Source organism: Hemitrygon akajei, chromosome 26 (assembly GCF_048418815.1).
Source record: "Hemitrygon akajei chromosome 26, sHemAka1.3, whole genome shotgun sequence".
In the NCBI taxonomy this organism is placed as follows: Eukaryota; Metazoa; Chordata; class Chondrichthyes; order Myliobatiformes; family Dasyatidae; genus Hemitrygon; species Hemitrygon akajei.
The window spans coordinates 40,928,763-40,946,838 of record NC_133149.1 but is presented as its reverse complement, the minus strand read 5'-3'; the positions used below and the strand labels follow the sequence as shown (position 1 = coordinate 40,946,838).

At 40.5% G+C, this 18,076-nt stretch overlaps 2 protein-coding genes and 1 long non-coding RNA gene across 3 annotated transcripts in view; 1 reads left to right on the top strand and 2 right to left on the bottom strand.

Moving 5' to 3' along the window:
• bco2b (beta-carotene oxygenase 2b) overlaps positions 1–4,844 on the bottom strand; it is a 65,778-nt gene extending 60,934 nt beyond the window's left edge. Inside the window, exon 1 of the mRNA XM_073030012.1 lies at positions 4,569–4,844. Coding sequence (XP_072886113.1) covers positions 4,569–4,662 — 94 coding nt within the window. The 5' untranslated portion in view covers positions 4,663–4,844. The remainder of the gene's footprint in view (positions 1–4,568) is intronic.
• LOC140716917 (uncharacterized) overlaps positions 4,801–18,076 on the top strand; it is a 27,799-nt gene continuing 14,523 nt past the window's right edge. The window contains exons 1-3 of the long non-coding RNA XR_012096387.1: positions 4,801–4,983; positions 8,283–8,717; positions 13,375–13,458. This is a non-coding gene — a long non-coding RNA (uncharacterized lncRNA). The remainder of the gene's footprint in view (positions 4,984–8,282; positions 8,718–13,374; positions 13,459–18,076) is intronic.
• The window catches only part of LOC140716916 (testis-expressed protein 12), a 17,228-nt gene continuing 10,805 nt past the window's right edge, over positions 11,654–18,076 (bottom strand). The window contains exons 4-5 of the mRNA XM_073030013.1: positions 13,536–13,587; positions 11,654–13,453 (exon numbers count right to left, since the gene is read on the bottom strand). Coding sequence (XP_072886114.1) covers positions 13,306–13,453; positions 13,536–13,587 — 200 coding nt within the window. The 3' untranslated portion in view covers positions 11,654–13,305. The remainder of the gene's footprint in view (positions 13,454–13,535; positions 13,588–18,076) is intronic.

Genomic DNA, 18,076 nt, shown 5'->3' with positions numbered 1-18,076 from the left:
TGCCACTTTCAAGGAATTATGGAACTGTGTTCCCAGATCACTTTTTTTCCTACCCACACTTCTCAGTGCCTACCATATGTAAGTCTTATGCTGGGTTGTCCTGCCAAAGTGCAACACTTCACGCTAGTCTGAATTAAATTCTATCTGCTGTTTTTCAGTTCATTTCACCAGATCCTGCTGCATGCTTTGATAGTCTTCTCTGCTGTCCACAATGCCCCCAATCTTGCTGTCATCTGCAAATCTGCTGATCCAGTTTACCATGTTATAAGGCAATAAGACCATAAGATACAGGAACAAAATTAGGCCATTTGGCCCATCGGGTGTGCTCCACCATTTCATCATGACTGATCCATTTTTCCTCTCAGCCCCAATCTCCTGCCTTCCTCGTATCCTTTTGTGCTCTGACCAATCAAGAATCTATAAACCTCTGCCTCAAATATACATTAAGATTTGTCCTCCAAATCACCTGTGGCAACTAATTCCAGAGATCCACCACTCTTTGGCTAAAGAAATTCCTCCTCGTCTGCATTCTAAAACGATGTCCCTCTATACTGAGGCTCTGTTCTCTTGTTCTAGACTCTCCCACCATAGGAAACATCCTGTCCACACCCACTATATTGAGCTCTTTCAACATGCAGTAAGTTTCAATTAGGTCACCCTACATTCTTCTGAATTCCATTGAACACAGGCGCAGAACCATCAGACGCTTTTTATATGACAAGCAGTTCAATCCTGGAATCATTTTCATGAACCCCATTTGAACCCTCTCCAGTTTCAGCACATCTTTTCTAAAATAAAGGACTCAAAACTGTGCACTATATTCTACGTGAGGCCTCACCAGTGCTTTATAAAGTCTCAACATTATGTCCTTGCTTTTATATTCTAGTCCTCTTGAAATGAATGCTAACATCAATTTTGCCTTCCTGACCACATCTCAAACTGAAAATTAACATTTAAGAAATCCTGCACAAGGACTCCCAAGTCCCTTTGTGCCTCAGTTTTTTGTATTTTCTCTCTACCTAGAAACTTTACAAAGCCAATTACATCATCCAAATCATTAACATATAACATAAAAAGAATCGGTCCCAACACAGACCCCCTTGGAACACCATTAGTCACCAGCAACCAACCAGAAAAGGCTCCCTTTATTCCCACCTTCTGCCTCCTGCCAGTTATCCACTGTTTTATCTATGCTAGAATCTTCCCTGTAATACCATGGACTTGTAGCTTGTTAATTGGATGTTAAGCAGCCTAATCATTTACAGATATGACAAACAAAATGAACTTATCACTGATCCCTGTGGCACACCACTAGTCACAGGCCTTCAGTAAGAGAGGCAACCACTCTATGGTTTCTCCTGCTAAGCTAATGTTGAATCCAATTTACTACTTCACACAGAATGCCAAGTGACTGGACCTTATGGACCAGCCTCCCATGCAAGACTTTGTCAAAGGTCTTGCTAATAGATATTGTCCAAGTAGACAACATCCACTGCTTTGATTTAATCAATTTTCCTTGTAACCTCCTCAAAAAAGCTCTATAAAACTGGTTAAACACAACCTACCACACACAAAGCCATGTTGACTATCCCTAATCAGGCCCTGTATATCCTGCTGAAGGTCCTTGGCTTGAAATGTCCACTGTACTCTTTTCCATAGATGCTACCTATGCTGGGTTCCTTCAGCATTTTGTGTGTGTTGCCTGTATACCCAAATACTTATATATCCAGTCTCTTAGAATACTCTCCAATAATTTACCCACTACTGATGCCAGGCTCACCAGCCTTTAATTTCTCAGCCTTTTCTAAGAGTCTTTCTTGATCAACAGAATAACATTAGCTATCCTCCAGTCCTCTTCCACCTCATCCTTGGCTAAGAATATTTTAAATATCTCTGCCAGAGCTCCTGCAATTTCTGCACTAGCATTCTGCAAGAACCTAGGGGATACCTTGTCAGGACCTAGGGATGTACCCACCCTAATTTGCCTCAAGCTAGCAAACACCTCCTCTTCTGTAATCCAGATTCAGTCATGACCTCACTACTGTTTTGCTTCAGTCTAGACAGTGTCGATCTCTTGAGTAAATACAGATGCAAAAAATGTAATTTAAAATCTCCTCCACCTCTCTTGGCTGCATGCTGATCATCAAGTGGATCAATTTTGTCCCTTGCTATCCTTTTGCTCTTTATGTATCTGTAGGAGCCCTTGGATGCTCCTTCACCTTGTTTGTCAGAGCAACCTCATGCCTTCTTTTAACCCTCCTGATTTCTTTCTTAAGTGTTCACTTGCATTTCTTATACTCCTCAAGTACCTCATTTATTCCTTGTTGCTTATACTTGCTATGCACCTTCTTCTTCTTAACCAGGCCCTCAATACTCCTTGAAAACCTTGTCTTTTATTCCAATAGGAACATACAAACTATGTACTCTCAATATTTCACTATTAAAGGCCTCCCACTTACCAAGAATCCCTTTGCCTGAGAACAACCTATCCCAGTCCACACCTGCCAGATCATTTATGATGCCAGCAAAATTGGCCTTTCTCCAATTTAGACTCTCATCCAGACCTATCCTTCTCCAGAATTATCTTGAAACTAATGAAATTATGATCATTAGATCCAAAGTGTTCCCCTACACACAGTTTTGTCACCTGCCTTGTCTTGTTCCCTAATATGAGGTCCAGTATCATGCTCTCTCTAGTTTGAACTTCTATATATTAAGGAATTTTTCCTGAATACATTTGACAAACTCTATTCCATCCAGTCCTTTTACAGCATGGGAGTCCCAGTCAATATGTGGAAAGTTAAAATCACCTACTATCATAACTTTATTTTCTTGCAAATGTCTGCTATCTCTCCCCAAATTTACTCCTCTAAATCCCACTGACTATTGAGAGGTTGACAATATAATCCCATTAGCATGGTCATCTCTTTCTTATTCCTCAATTCCACCCATATAGCCTCAGTAGATGAGTCCTCCAATCTGTCCTGTCTGAGCACTGCTGTGACATTTTCCCTGGCAAGTAATGCCATTCCTCCCCATTTAATAACTCCCCCTCTATCTTGTCAGAAACAACCCGGAATATTGTGCTGCTAGTCCTGCCCTTCCTGCAACGAACTCTTATTAATGGATGCAATATCATAAATCTACATGCTGATCTATATTCTAAGTTCACCCACCTTACTACAATACTGGGTGCATTGAAATATACATGACTCAGAGCACTAGTCTCACATGTAGACTTAACATCCACTTCCCTCCAGAACCACTCCACTAACTCTGGTTCCCGCCCCCCTGCAACTCTAATTTTAAACTCCCTGGAGCAGCACTAGCAAATCTTCCTGTAAAGATATTGGTCCCCATCCAGTTCAGGTGCAAGCTGTCCCATTTGTACAGGTCCCATCTTCCTTGGAAAAGAGCCCAATGATCCAACAGTCTGAAGCCTTCCCTCCTGTACTATCAACTTAGCCACATGTTAAACTGCAACATCTGCAACATCTCCAGAGTCCAAATCTGGATTAAGCTTTCAAAGATCTTTTATAGTTTCAACATTACTGTTTGAACTTATTTATTACAATCATCAAGATTAAATTTGGAATTCTATTGGACGTTTATTGACTTATCAATTAGTCTTCAGTGAGGTACTGCTTTTCTGTAGCTTATTTCCATTTAGGATGATCCACAAGTTTGTCTAATTAAACTTAGAGAAAACACAACTTGTTGGTTCATATTATTGCACATACCCATTTCCATGTCTGATCATGGTATCAGTTTGCAGGATGAGTCTTAATATCCACAATTTGAACATATCTCCTGTTCATGGTACTCTTAATTTCACCTTCACTACCTCACCAATTTCCACCCCTACTTCAGTTTTCTATTTAAACTTCATGCAGGCTTCTGTCACTCAGAAACTTGGCCACTGCAATCGATTCCTGACTACAAAGACTCTCTGCTCTTCATAAATTCTACATGGAGTCCTATAACACCTCATCCTTATAACTATTTATAGATAGTCTTGTTCTTCTTTTTCACCAATTTCATTCAACCCAACAACCAATGCTGCCCCCAACCCACCATTCTGAATTTGAACTTTATGCTCCACAATTACGACCATCAAATAAAGCTCTTTATAGAAATACGTTTTCTGATTTCTATCCACGCCCCACCACCACTGAACGGCTCTTTTTAAAGGCTTGACATCCATAGTTAATAAACTCGTTTTAAGGACGTGGTGAGTCCGCTCTTTATAAAGGCTTTAAAAAGCGCAATTGTTTTGTTGGGTTTAACAGTCATTCTTGCTATAGCGAACACTTTCAAGCCATAGTACCTACTTGGTTGCCACCAAGAAAGTGTAACAACGAATTTTCTTAACCAAGTTACTACCCTTTTTTTAAAGTCCAAGAACAAGCGACTGCCATATCGCAGTTTCACGGGAGAATTTCAAAAATCCGGAACTCTCACTTCTGTATTCTAAGCATGATTGCACTAAAAACAAAATTCTACATAATATATACCAATAAATATTTTTGTCAGCATTTTCCAAAACCTCAAAGTTGAGAATTTCTAACCTGGAACAATCTTTAATGCCGTGGTAGTAAAATTCATAATGTCTTCCATCACGATCCAAAATAATTGCAGTGACATTTTCACCAAGGTAATCATTATTCTGTGAAGCTGTGAAGATTTTCTTTCGAAAATCTTGACGAATACTCGACGCAAGTCGTTCTGTTTTAATTAGGTTTCACTGCGACAAGATTACTACCAGCAATTGCTCGAAGCTTACATAACAGCAACGTCAAAATAAAAGCCAGACGCGTCCGTCCTTTACCGTAAGCGGCAGTGAAAGAAATGTCTGGCACAGAGTCAAATAAATAAGGTTATTGAAATGTTTGGTCCATTATACGGGATTTTAGCATGTACTACTGAAGTGGACTGCACCATAAAAGAGATGAGACCCTGATTCTAGCTGGAATAATGAATGGGGTGAGTTGAAAGGACTTCTTTTAAAATCAAACAATGGAAAGGGTGGGGACGGGAAGAAGCAGGATAGCGAAAAGACACAATTCATTTTGAAATCATATTGAAACTGATATCAAAAACCAGAATACAAAAATATAAACAATCCAAATGTGTGTGGTATAAGAATTAATATACACCCGATATAAATAGGACAAACAGAAAATAAAACCTAACGTTTTGAAAAAGGTTAGGAAACCACCCATCAGTGAATAATTGGAGATTATTAACTCTGAACCAAATTAGAGTTCACTACACAAATACAGACAGTTTAAAGAGCTTGTGTATTTGGGACAGGCAGTTAAACCACCATAAATAACCCAGATGAAATGAAGAACAACAAACACTGCAAAACCCTGGCTGGGTAGACACAGATAACCTGACATCATCCAAGGAGTAATAGGATGCATAAATAGAAGCGTCAAAGGATTATGAAATAGATATAATTGTTATTGTGTAAAATTTAAATTTTCACAGACTGGAGGATAAGTAATGGCTCAAGTAGTAAAATGAATGATCTAGAAATCAGAATGCATGAGAAAGGGCTGTTGGTGGAGTTGGTGAGATGGTAGGGACGAGCATGTTGTATACATTCTGTATGAGCGAAGCATTACTGATAAAAATTAAAATATGACTATGTTCAGAATGGCTGAATAAGACCATAAGATATAGAAGCAGAATTAGGCCATTTGGCCCATTGGGTCTGTTGTTTCCTTTCACCATTCAATAGCTTTCAATGAGATCCCCCCCCTCCCCATCATTCTTTTGAATTCTAGTGAGTACAGGCCCAGAACCATCAAATGCTCCTCATCTGATAAGCCTTTCAATCCCATAATCATTTTCAGAAATCTCCTTTGAATCATCTCCAATATCAGCACATTCTTTTGTAGATAAGGGGACCAAAACTACTCAGAATATTCTTGGTGAGGCCTCACCAGTCAGTGCTTTATAAAACCTCAACATTACATTCTTGCTTTTATATTCTAGTCTTCTTGAAATGAATGCTCACATCATATTTGCCTTCCTCAGCACCACTCAATCTGCAAAGTAACCTTTAGAAAATCCTGCACCAGGATTCCCAAATCCCTTTGCACTGCAAATTTTTGAATTTTATCATGCTTGTTTACTACAAAGAATATCTTTATAGTAAAAGAATATCTATAGAAATCATCCTATCCAGATGCATCATGATTTGGTATGGCAACTCCTCTGCCCATAACCACAAGAAACTGCGAAGAGTTGTGGGCACAGCTCAGCACATCATGGAAACCAGCCTCTCCTCCACAGACTCTTGTCTACACTTCTTGCTGGTTTGGTAAAGCAGCCAGCATAATCACAGATCTCACCCACTCCAAAACTTTTCTCTTCTGCCCTTTCCCATTTGGCAGAAGATACAAAAACCTGAAAGCACATACCAGCAGACTCAAAAACCATTTTTATCCCACTGTTAGAAGAGATTCCCTCATATAAGACGGACCCTTAACCTCACAATCTACGTAGTTGTGACCTAACACTTTACTGTGTACCTGCACTGCATTTTCACTGTTCTGTAACATTTTATTATGTTGTGCATTGAAATAATACAAAGTAATTGGTGATCTGTATGGATGCTATGCAAGAAAACATTTCACTGTATACCTTGGTATATGACAATAATAAGCAAAATTATTAAAGTTGCCTAGTGAAGAAAATGGGAATATTGTATTATCACTAGAAGGTATTTAATTACTACCTTTGTGGGAATACAAATGTAACATTTGGATATGTTGTTATGCATATCACTCAATCATTTTGTGGTCCTACTATATCTGAATCATGGAAAAACCAGATGAAACTACAGCTATGAAGGACATTGGTCAATTATTTGGTAAGGATAAACATTACAAGGCAGCCCTAGGGAATGTTCAGCATACCTCCTGTGCAATAGCTCGAAGGGACCAGATAGGAATTTAGCAAGGGAATATAGTTATTGAGAGTTTAAGGGGGTTTTATCTATATCATGAGATGGACTCCAATCACAGTTGCCTCTTTCACCAAATCTAAACAGCAGTTGTAAATGGTGTCGAGTGGCCAAAGCAGAAATAGTGCTCTATGAGTACCTAAGTAGTAAATAGCCCTGTCTCGTGAATGCTGATGAAGAATTAACAAGCTTGGGACCCAATGGACAAATGGATTGGGAAGGTACTACAAGGGGGCAAATTAAGTGTTCCTTTCTCAGTAAGAGTACAGTGAATACTAGTATTATGAAGGAACTCCATGTGGGGAGGGGCGAAGGAAGACAGGAAATTCAAAATTAATGTACAATAAATTGCATGGGAGAATGTTAAAAAGGAACCTGATATATCTGTCAACAACACACACAAAATGCTGGTAGAACACAGCAGGCATTTTGTGTGTGTTGTTGTTTGAATTTCCAGCATCTGCAGATTTCCTCGTGTTTGCTGATATATCTGTTACACATGAATCAGTTTCAGGCACGTTTTGAACAGGCCTCTTAACACTATTACAATTTATACAATGCAGAAATTTGCCCTTCCACAAACAGCAATATAATGGATAGCTGAACTGTTATAAATGACATTCCTTGTGGTATAAACATGACCTAGAAACCACAGTCTATCTTTGAAATAATGCCCTGAGATCATGTACATGCACCAAAGAGGCAAGTTGGGATATCAATTTAAAATCTTGTTGAAATTTGCCCCCTTCAGTAGTACAACACTTTTTGAACATGATATTGAAGAATCAGACAAGGAATTTGTACTTAAGGCTCTGAATGAGCAATTTCTGGACTGTTCTCAAAATATACAATGACTTCTCATCACAAAACAGAATAAACCAAGTGCCATATGAAGAAAAACATGCAGCTGGACCTCAAATTATATCATTCACTTTGTAGAAGCTATCCAAGTGTTTTCAATCTGCATTGTATTCTGTGTTGCATATTTATTATGTTTATTATGGTAAATAGTCATGTAGGTGGAGGCGTGGTAAAAACGAAGGGTTTAGTTATGTATTCATGCGTTTTTCTGGGCAGTTTGGAACTGGGTACTGTTGGGTGTCATATGTTTTGTTGACTACTTAACTTTGCTTAATTACATTTGAAATTACTTAATTATATTTAATTTTGCTTAAGTGCGCTTAATATCGCTAGTTTTAGTTTCATAAGTTTCATTGCTTCAAGATTGCATGTTTTGCTACTTGCTAATAAAGGATCAGATACATTTCTTTAACTTTTTGTAACATTATTATTTAATTTGTTGCAGAGCGCTTCATACAAGATAACTACCCGTGTGGTCGCCAGCAGTGGCATTGGTTTGTTCAAATAGCTGCTATATTTTGTCAATAAAAGATTTTGACAGTTATACCAAATGAACATCAGCATTAGGATGTGTTGACAAAATTAGAGACACCGCAGCTTGTGGCAAGTAACCACCTGTTGTTGATTCATGCTGTGTGTTTGGTGTTGGAACACATTTTGGAATGGTCATTGCTGACTGTAAGCTCTATATTGGGGTGTTTGCCGAAGAGTTTGGCACTTGGTTCTGTTGAAATGCTGAAATATCTTGATTGCCAACATCTGAATTGAATGCTGTTATTTTGTCTGGTTCATGCACTTGGAAAACAACATGAGTCAAGCTGGAAGCAGTGACGTTGAAGTCAGGACAAAAAGAAAAATTAAACTTACTGGGAAAGCTTTGGTAAGTAGAATTGACAATGTTTTAAAGGAATATAATAAAATTGTTAAGAAGGTTAAAGATTTAATGTTGTTAATTAGAAGTTTCTAACAATATAAGCAAAATGTCTAGTGAGTGCAATCTCATTTGAACAATTTGACAAACCTTCGTGAAGATGTTGCTAAGCAACATAACATGTTGTTTTTAATGCCTATCTCAGAGACAAATCGAAAGCTTTGTGAATATTCAGACTTTTGTTAATACAGTCACAGCAGCGGTCGAACAAGTCACTTTTTATTGTCATTTCGACCATAACTGCTGGTACAGTACACAGTAAGAACAAGACATTTTTCAGGACCATGGTGCTACATGAAACAATACAAAAACTACACTGAAATACATAAAAACAACACAGAAAAAAACTACACTAGACTACAGACCTACCTAGGACTGCATAAAGTGCACAAAACAGTGCAGGCATTACAATAAATAATAAACAAGACAACAGGCACAGTAGAGGGCAGTAAGTTGGTGTCAGTCCAGACTCTTGGTATTGAGGAGTCTGATGGCTTGAGGAAAGAAACTGTTACATATTCTGGTCGTGAGAGCCCAAAAACTTCGGTGCCTTTTCTTAGATGGCAGGAGGGAGAAGTGTTTGTATGAGGGGTGCGTGGGGTCTTTCATAATGCTGTTTGCTTTGCGGATGCAGTGTGTAGTGTAAATGTCTGTAATGGCAGGAAGAGAGACCACGATGATCTTCTCAGCTGACCTCACTATCCGCTGCAGGGTTTTACAATCTGAGATAGTGCAAACCTGCTCAGGATACTCTCAATACAACCTCTGTAGAATGTGATGAGGATGGGGGGTAGCAGATGGACTTTCCTCAGCCTTTGCAGAGATTAGAGATGCTGCTGGGCTTTCTTTGCTATGGAGCTGGTGTTGAAGGACGAGGTGAGGTTCTCCGCCAGGTGAACACCAAAAATTTGGTGCTCTTAACGATCCCTACCGAGGAGCTATCAATGTTCAGTGGAGAGTGGTCGCTCCATGCCCCCCTGAAGTCAACAACCATCTCTTTTGTTTTGCTCATGTTCAGAGACAGGTTGTTGGCTGCACCAGTCCGTTAGCTGCTGCACCTCCTCTCTGTATTCTGACTCATTGTTCTTGCTGATGAGACCCACCACAGTCATGTCATTGGCAGACTTGATGATGTGGTTCGAGCTGTGTGTTGCAGCACAGTTGTGGGTCAGCAGAGTGAACAGCAGTGGACTGAGCACACAGCCCTGGCGGGCCCCTATGCTTAGTGTGATGATGTTGGAGTTGCTGCTTCCAATCTGGACTGACTGAGGTCTCCCAGTCAGGAAGTCTGGGATCCAGTTGCAGAGGGAGGTGTTCAGGCCCAGTAGGCCCAGCTTTCCAATCTGTTTCTGAGGAACGATTGTGTTGAATGCTGAACTGAAGTCTATGAACAGCATTCGAACGTACATGTCTTTTTTGTCCAGGTGGGTTAGGGCCAGGTGTAGGGTGATGGCAATGGCATCATCTGTTGAACGGTTGGGACGGTATGCGAACTGTAGGGGGTCCAGTGAGGGGGGCAGCAGTGTCTTGATGTGCCTCATGACGAGCCTCTCGAAACACTTCATGATGATGGATGTGAGTGCAACAGGACGGTAGTCATTGAGGCAGGACACTGAAGACTTCTTCGGCACAGGGACAATGGTGGTGGCCTTGAAGCACGTTGGAATGACGGCGCTGCTCAGGGAGATGTTGAAGATGTCAGTGAGAACACCTGCTAGCTGGTCTGCACATCCTCTAAGCACTCTGCCAGGAATATTGTCTGGTCCAGCAGCCTTCTGTGAGTTTCTCCTCACATTGGCCACGGTGAGACACAGCACCTGGTTATTTGGAGGAGGGGTGGACTTCCTCGCCGCCACATCATTTTCTGACTCAAAACGAGCATAGAAGTTGTTCAGCGCATCTGGGAGGGAGGCATCACCTGCACAGTCAGGTGATGTTGTCCTGTAGTTGGTGATGTCCTGAATGCCCTTCCACACGCGCCAAGTGTCGCCGCTGTCCTGGAAGTGACTGTGGATTCGCTGGGCGTGTGCACGCTTTGCCTCTCTGATGGCCTGGGCCAGTTTGGCCCTCACTTTTGTTAGGGCTTCCTTGTTGCCTGCTCTGAAGGCAGAGTCACGGGTCCTCAGCAGCGCACACACCTCCACGGTCATCCATGGTTTCTGGTTAGCACGTGTAGTAATGGTCTTGGACATAGTGACATCATCAATTCACTTGCTGATGTAGCTAGTCACTGATGTCGTGTACTCCTCGAAGTTGGTGGAGTTGCCATCGGTTGCAGCCTCCCTGAACATGTGCCAGTCAGTGTGCTCAAAGCAGACTAAAAGAGCAGAGATGGCGCCTGCTGGCCAGGTTTTCACCTGCTTCTGAACTGGTCTGGAGCACCTGACGAGCGGTCTGTATGCTGGAATTAGCATAACAGAGATGTGGTCTGAGTAACCGATGTGGGGGTGGGGATGTTTGTGTAAACAAGGTCCAACGCGTTCAGCCCTCTCGTTGGGCGAACATTAGCTGAAACAAACATGCAATGTTGAAGGTCAAGTTGCTGGAGTAAATGAAAATATTTATAAAGTCACAGGGCATGGTTTGACCACGTATAAAGTTGATGATTTTCAGGATGACATAATCCTGAAGACAGTGCACCTAACGTGCAGTCAGCAGGTTCTATTGCTAGCAGAGAGTCCCGTGTGTCTGATACCTCCTTGGGACACATTAAAATGGAGGATGATTTAGTTATGTGCAAGGCAACAAATATTGAGGGATAAATGTGTTGGAAGAATAAGCAGAATAGCTTTGAAGAAAGATGGAGCAGCTTAAGTTGCAGCAAGAAATTGTAGCCAAGATGGCCAAAGCAAAAGCACTGAAGGCTTCAAGTGCTGTGGGTACTAACGGTGCTCCAGCAGAACAGTTCTATGGTGTGTATTCCTATGTTGACATGGCATAGAGAAAATCAAACATACTCAATGTCAATGGGGATACATTTGTTCCTCAAATGACTATGAGCAATGAGTTTGGACCCCAAGGGGTAGTTCAAGGTGTTCACTCTCAGCCTGCATGATGGAGGCATTCTGAACCTATGCCATATCCAATTGCACAAGGTGCTTCTGAGGACATTAATTTACAGTATGGTGACACTTGTATGTGGTACAACAACAATGCATTGCATCTCTGCCAAAAACAGAGATTCAAATCTTCGATGGCAACCCATTGTAGTAGCATTCATTTTTAAGGGCTTTCAAGAATAGTATTGAAGGCAAGACTGATGATTATGGCAAATATTTCTATTTTCTTGAACAGTTCACTGAAGGTTACCCAAGAGAGCTTATCAAAGGTTGCCAGCAAGCCAACCCAGAGCAAGGATATCCAAAGGCTAAAGTATTACTACCAGAACATTTTGTGATGAGCAAACTATTACTGCAATCTACATGGAAAAGGCTTTTTCTTGGTCACATATTAAATCAGAAGATGTGAAAGCTCTTGAAGACTACAGTCTTTTATCTTAGATACTGTTGCAATGCCATGGAAGAATTGCAGTACATGCATGAACTGGACATGCTTATTAATAAGATTATTGTAAAGAAATTGCCCATAAGCTTAGGGGAAAATGAAGATTGGTGGTCCATAAACTGCAAAGAAGGCACAATCGTAAGGTTACTTTCACTGACATTGCAGATTTTATTGAAAGGCAAGTAAAGATTGCTACACACTCAGTGTTTTTGAAAAAAATACAATACTACATCACTGGCAACAAGCAAAGGTGCCGGGACTTCCTCCTGCAGCTTGGAGCCAGGACTCCCCCCTACGGCTCAGAGCCGGGACTCCTTGCGGTTCGGAGCTGGGACTCCTTCTTGGAGTGAGTTTCTGTTGCCGAGCTTCTTGGAGTGAGTTTCTGTTGCCGAGCTTCTTGGAGTGAGTTTCTGTTAAGTTTCTATGCCGAGCTCTTGGAGTGAGTTACTGACGGGTTCCTGATGGGGTTACTGACGGGAACGGTCCAGCAAGGGATCACTGGTCCTCAGAGCTATTTATGTTGCCAGCCCAAAACGAGAATCAGGTGGCTCAATTAAGGCACCCAACAAAACAAGGGAAAAACTGAATAACTAGAGTATGGAATCTCCAGACCAGACCGTGATAACATGAGTAATATTAAAGTTAAATTTAAGTAAAATAGAAAGCATATTTAAAATAGGAAATACATACTTAAGAAAACAACTGAAAGCTTGTGCAGTACTGATTTATTTTGTCATGAAAAAGATCATAGTTTAAACTTGTATTATTCACATGAATTATCTTCTGGGTTATAGGTATTAATTCCTATATTCTAAGCCCAGTTATTAAATACCTATGGGAAACATCAGAGCACACAACTTTTCAATCTTACCTTCTCCCATGAGATTACCAAGCACAAAAATAATACAAAAGAATATGCAAAAGAATAATTATAATCAGAAATTAGACAGTCTCAGCTAATTCTTAGTATGTTCAATATTACAGAACTTTACATTGCATAAATTTGGAAACTTTACATGCAGAATGAAAACAATCAATCTGTTTGAAGAGCATTCGCAATCATGGTAAGCTTATGTCTGAGGGCTTCTTTCTTCTGTTTCAGATATCGTTCCATGGCCTTGGCTTCCTCCAGGATTGTGTTAAGTTGTTGAATATGCTTGGCATTCACTGCTGTTCTCTGACTTATGTAAGTATCAAGAAAGATTTTACTAGACTTTGAATAGCATGATTAATTAATGTTTATATTGATTGAAAAATATTTACCTTAGAGTTTCTGAAAATGTGGATAATAGAATATTAACTACTTCATTGACATCTGTTGAAAACAAAGAGTATAACTTGTAAAAAAAATTCTGAATACAAGTACAATTCAGCACAATCTGTAATGGAACACATTTATAAAATGCCATATGATTTTTCCTCTGCTTTCTGATATCTTTTTATTCAAATGATTGTATTCTCTCTCACTGAAGGACATTTAACATAAAATTGACAAATGGTATGCTACCTGATGTGTCAAGCTCTGGGTGAATATTACTTCAGTTACATTTCTTGTACAAATATTTCTGCAGATAGATCATTAAAATTATTCATAAGGTGTTTTCACAGCTGAAAGACATTCCAGTAATAACATTCTGAAATAGATTGTGGTGATTACAAACTTAATGGGAATAGGGACTCATGGACAATGTAAGCCCTGAAATGATTGAGATGGATAACCTAGAATTACTTAGAAGCAATGCTGCAACAAAATGTTAAGAATCTTTTTTTGGTCTTTTGTAGATGTACATATTTAATTGTTTCTATCCAGTTATTTATTAGTCTATATTGGATATTTATCCATCAGGGCAAATCAGAGACTTAAATATGTGAAGAAGACTTTGATACACAATTTGCTAACCAGCTTTATACTTGAAAATGATGCTGTCCATCATGTAAATTTAAGTTTTGTACTAATGATCAAATTCAACTATTCAACTGAATTTAAATAGGTTCAGATGATTTATGTTTTAGAGACTGCATTGAAACAGTAGCTCTGATTAACTGATAATCAAGTTGATGGCATACAGATAATTCTTTATAATTTCTCAATCAGACATCTCTATTTCAGGGATTTACAGATTTCAATATTTCTCAGCCTGTCCTGAGCTCTCTAATTAATGTAAACTTGTCAGAAGAAACAGACTAGAAAACATTCATGATAGCAGTCAATAAATTATGTTCACATGGCAATATATGATTTATGCAGCAATACGTAGTTGCCCTTTGGATGACAAGTCATTTCATAGAATCATAGAACACAGAAACAAGCCATTTGGCCCATTTGAGTCCACAATGGCAGTTAGCCATCCATTTAGAACAATACAACATAATTCAATTTTCCCCACATTCCCATCAACTCTCCGAAGATTTTACCACTCACCTCACACTAGGAACAGTTTACAGTGACCAATTAGTGTACCAATCCACATGTTTTGGTGATGTGGAAGGAAACTGAAGGAGCTGGAGAAAATCCATGAGGCTGTGGGGACATAGTGCAAACTTCACACAGCACCAGATCACTGGAGCTTCACTATGGAAGACACTAGTGGTATGCTGGAGGTTCAGGAGTATCAGGAGGCAAAAGAGATTGCAATTGCTATTACTAGGGAGAAGGTACTTGGGAACCTTAAATGTCTGAAGGTAGACAAGTCACTTAGACCAGATGGACTACACCCCAGGGTTCTGAAAAATGGTTGCTGAAGAGATTGTGGAGGCATTAGTAATGATCTTTCAAGAATCACTAGATTCTGTCATGGTTCCAGAGGACTGAAAAAGTGCAAAGGTCACTCCACTCTTCAAGGAGGAGGGAGGCAGAAGAAAGCAAATTATAGGCCAGTTAGCCTGACCTCAGTGGTTGGAGTTGATTTTTAAGCATGTGGTTTCAGGGTACTTGGAGGCACGTGATAAAGTTGGCCAAAAACAGCATGCTTTCCTCAAAGGAATATCTTGCCTGACAAACCTGTTATAATTTTTCGAAGAAATAACAAGCAGGACAGACAAAGGAGAATCAGTGGGATGTTGTGTACTTGGATTTTTCAGAAGGACTTTGACAAGCTGCTGTACATGAGGCTGCCTAGCAAGATAACAGCTCATGGTAATACAGGAAAGATGGATAGCATGGATAGAGCATTGCCGATTGGTAGGAGGCAATGAGTGGGAACAAACAGTGCCTTTTCTGGTTGGTTGCTAGTGACTAGTCATGTTCCACAGGGGTCAGTGTTGGGACTGCTTCTTTTTACGTTATATGTCAATGATTCTGATGACAGAATTGATAGCTTTGTGGACAAGTTTGCAGATGATATGAAGATAAGTGGAGGAGCAGGATCTCTTGAGGAAGCAGGGAGGCTGCAGAAGGACCAGATTAGGAGAATGGGCAAAGAATTGGCAGATGGAATAGTGTCGGGAAGTGTATGGTCATGCATTTTGGTAGAAGAAATAAAAGTGTAGATTATTTTCTAAATGAAGAGGAAACTCAAAAATCCAAATTGCAAAGGGGCTTGGGAGTCCTTGTGCAGGATTCCGTAAAGCTTAACGTGCAGATTGAGTCGGTGGTGAGGAAGGCAAAGGCAATGTTAGCATTGATTTCAAGAGGGACTAGAATATAAAAGCAAGGATGTAATTCTGAGGTGTTATAAGGTACTGGGGTGAGTCCTCACTTGAGTATTGAGAGTAGTTTTGAGCCTAGTTTCTAGGATGCACTGACATTGGAGAGGGTTCACAGGAGGTTCTGGAGAATGATTCCAGGAATGAAAGGGATATTGTATGGAGCATTTGATGGCTCTGGGCTTGTACCCGTTGGAATTTAGAAGATTGAATCAGAATATCACTGGCATACGTCGTAAAATTTGTTGTCTTTGTGGCAGCAGTACATTGCAATACCTAGTAATTGAAAAAATGTGCATTACAGTAAGTACATATATATTGAATAGCTAAATTAAATAAGTAGTGCAATAATAGAAATAAAAAGGTAGTGAGGCTATGTTCATGGGTTCAATGTCCATTCAGAAATTGGATGGCAGAGGGAATTAAGCTGTTCCTGAATCATTGTGTGTGTGACTTCAGGCTGCTATACCTCCTTCCTGATGGTAGCAATGAGAATAAGGCATGACCTTGGTGATAGGGGTCCTTAATGATGGATGCCGCCATTTTGAGGCATCGCTCCTTGTAGATGTCCTGGATACTATTGAGGATAATGCCCATGATTTGGCCAGCTAGAATGCCCTCCACAGTACATCTGTAGAAATATGTGAGTATTTTTGGTGACATACCAAACCTCCTGAAACTCCAAATGAAATATAGCTGCTGTTGTATCTTTTTTGTAGCTGCATTGGTATGTTGGGTCCAGGATAGATCCTCAGAGATATTGACACCCAGGAACTTGAAGTTGTTCACTCTTTCCACTTCTGCTCCCTCTATGAGGACTGGAGTGTGTTCCCTCATCTTACCCTTTCTGAAGTCCACAATCAGTTCTTTTACTGATGTTGTGTGCAAGGTTGTTGCTGTGACACCACTCAACTAGCTGATATATCTCACTCCTGTTTGGCCCCCTCTTCACCACCTGATGGTAAGAATTGGAGGAGATGGCAGTTGAATGCGTGGCTGAGGAGTTGGTGCAAGGGGCAGGGTTTTAAATTTTTGGATCATTGGGATCTTCTGGGGAAGGTGGGACCTGTACACATTGTATGGGTTGCACCTGATCTCGAGGGGGAGCAATGTCCTTGCAGTTAGGTTTGCTAGCATGGTTCGGGAGGGTTTAAACTAATTTGCAAGGGGGATGGGACCCGGAGTGATAGAGCAGTGGAAGAAGTGCATGGAGTAAAGCCAGATCTAACATATAGAGAGGCTTTGAGGAAATGGAAGCAGAATAAAGGGTGTAAAGGTAGTAAGGTAGAAGGGCTAATGTGCGTGTACTTCAATGCAAGAAGCATCAGGAACAAAAGTGATGAACTGAGAGCTTGGATACATACATGGAATTATGATGTAGTGGCCATTACAGAGACTTAGCTGGCACCAGGGCAGGAATGGATTCTCAATATTACTGGATTTCAGTGCTTTAAAAGGGATAGAGATGGGGGAAGGGGAGGAGGGGTGGCATTACTGGTCAGGGATACTATTACAGCTACAGATGTAATGTAGCAGGATTCTCTTTTGAGTCAGTATGGGTGGAAGACAGGAACAGGAAGGGAGCAGTTACTCTTTTGGGAGTATTCAGTAGGACCCCTGGTAGCAACAGAGACACCAAGGAGCAGATTGGGAGGCAGATTTTGGAAAGGTGCAAAAATAACAGGGTTGTTATCATGGGTGACTTTAACTTCCCTAATATTGATTGGCACCTGATTAGTTCCAATGGTTTAGACGGGGCAGAGTTTGGTAAGTGTGTCCAGGACAGATTCCTGCCACAATATGTTGACAGGCCGACTAGGGGGGATGCCATACTAGATCTAGTATTAGGTAAAGAACCAGGTCAGGTCACAGATCTGTCAGTGGGTGAGCATCTGGGGGACAGTGATCACCGCTCCCTGACCTTTAGCATTATCATGGAAAAGGATAGAATCAGAGAGGACAGGAGAATTTTTAATTGGGGAAGGGCAAATTATGAGGCTATAAGGCTAGAACTTGCGGGTGTGAATTGGGATGATGTTTTTGCAGGGAAATGTACTATGGACATGTGGTCGATGTTTAGGGATATCTTGCAGGATGTTAGGAATAAATTTGTCCCGGTGAGGAAGATAAAGAATGGTAAGGTGAAGGAACCATGGGTG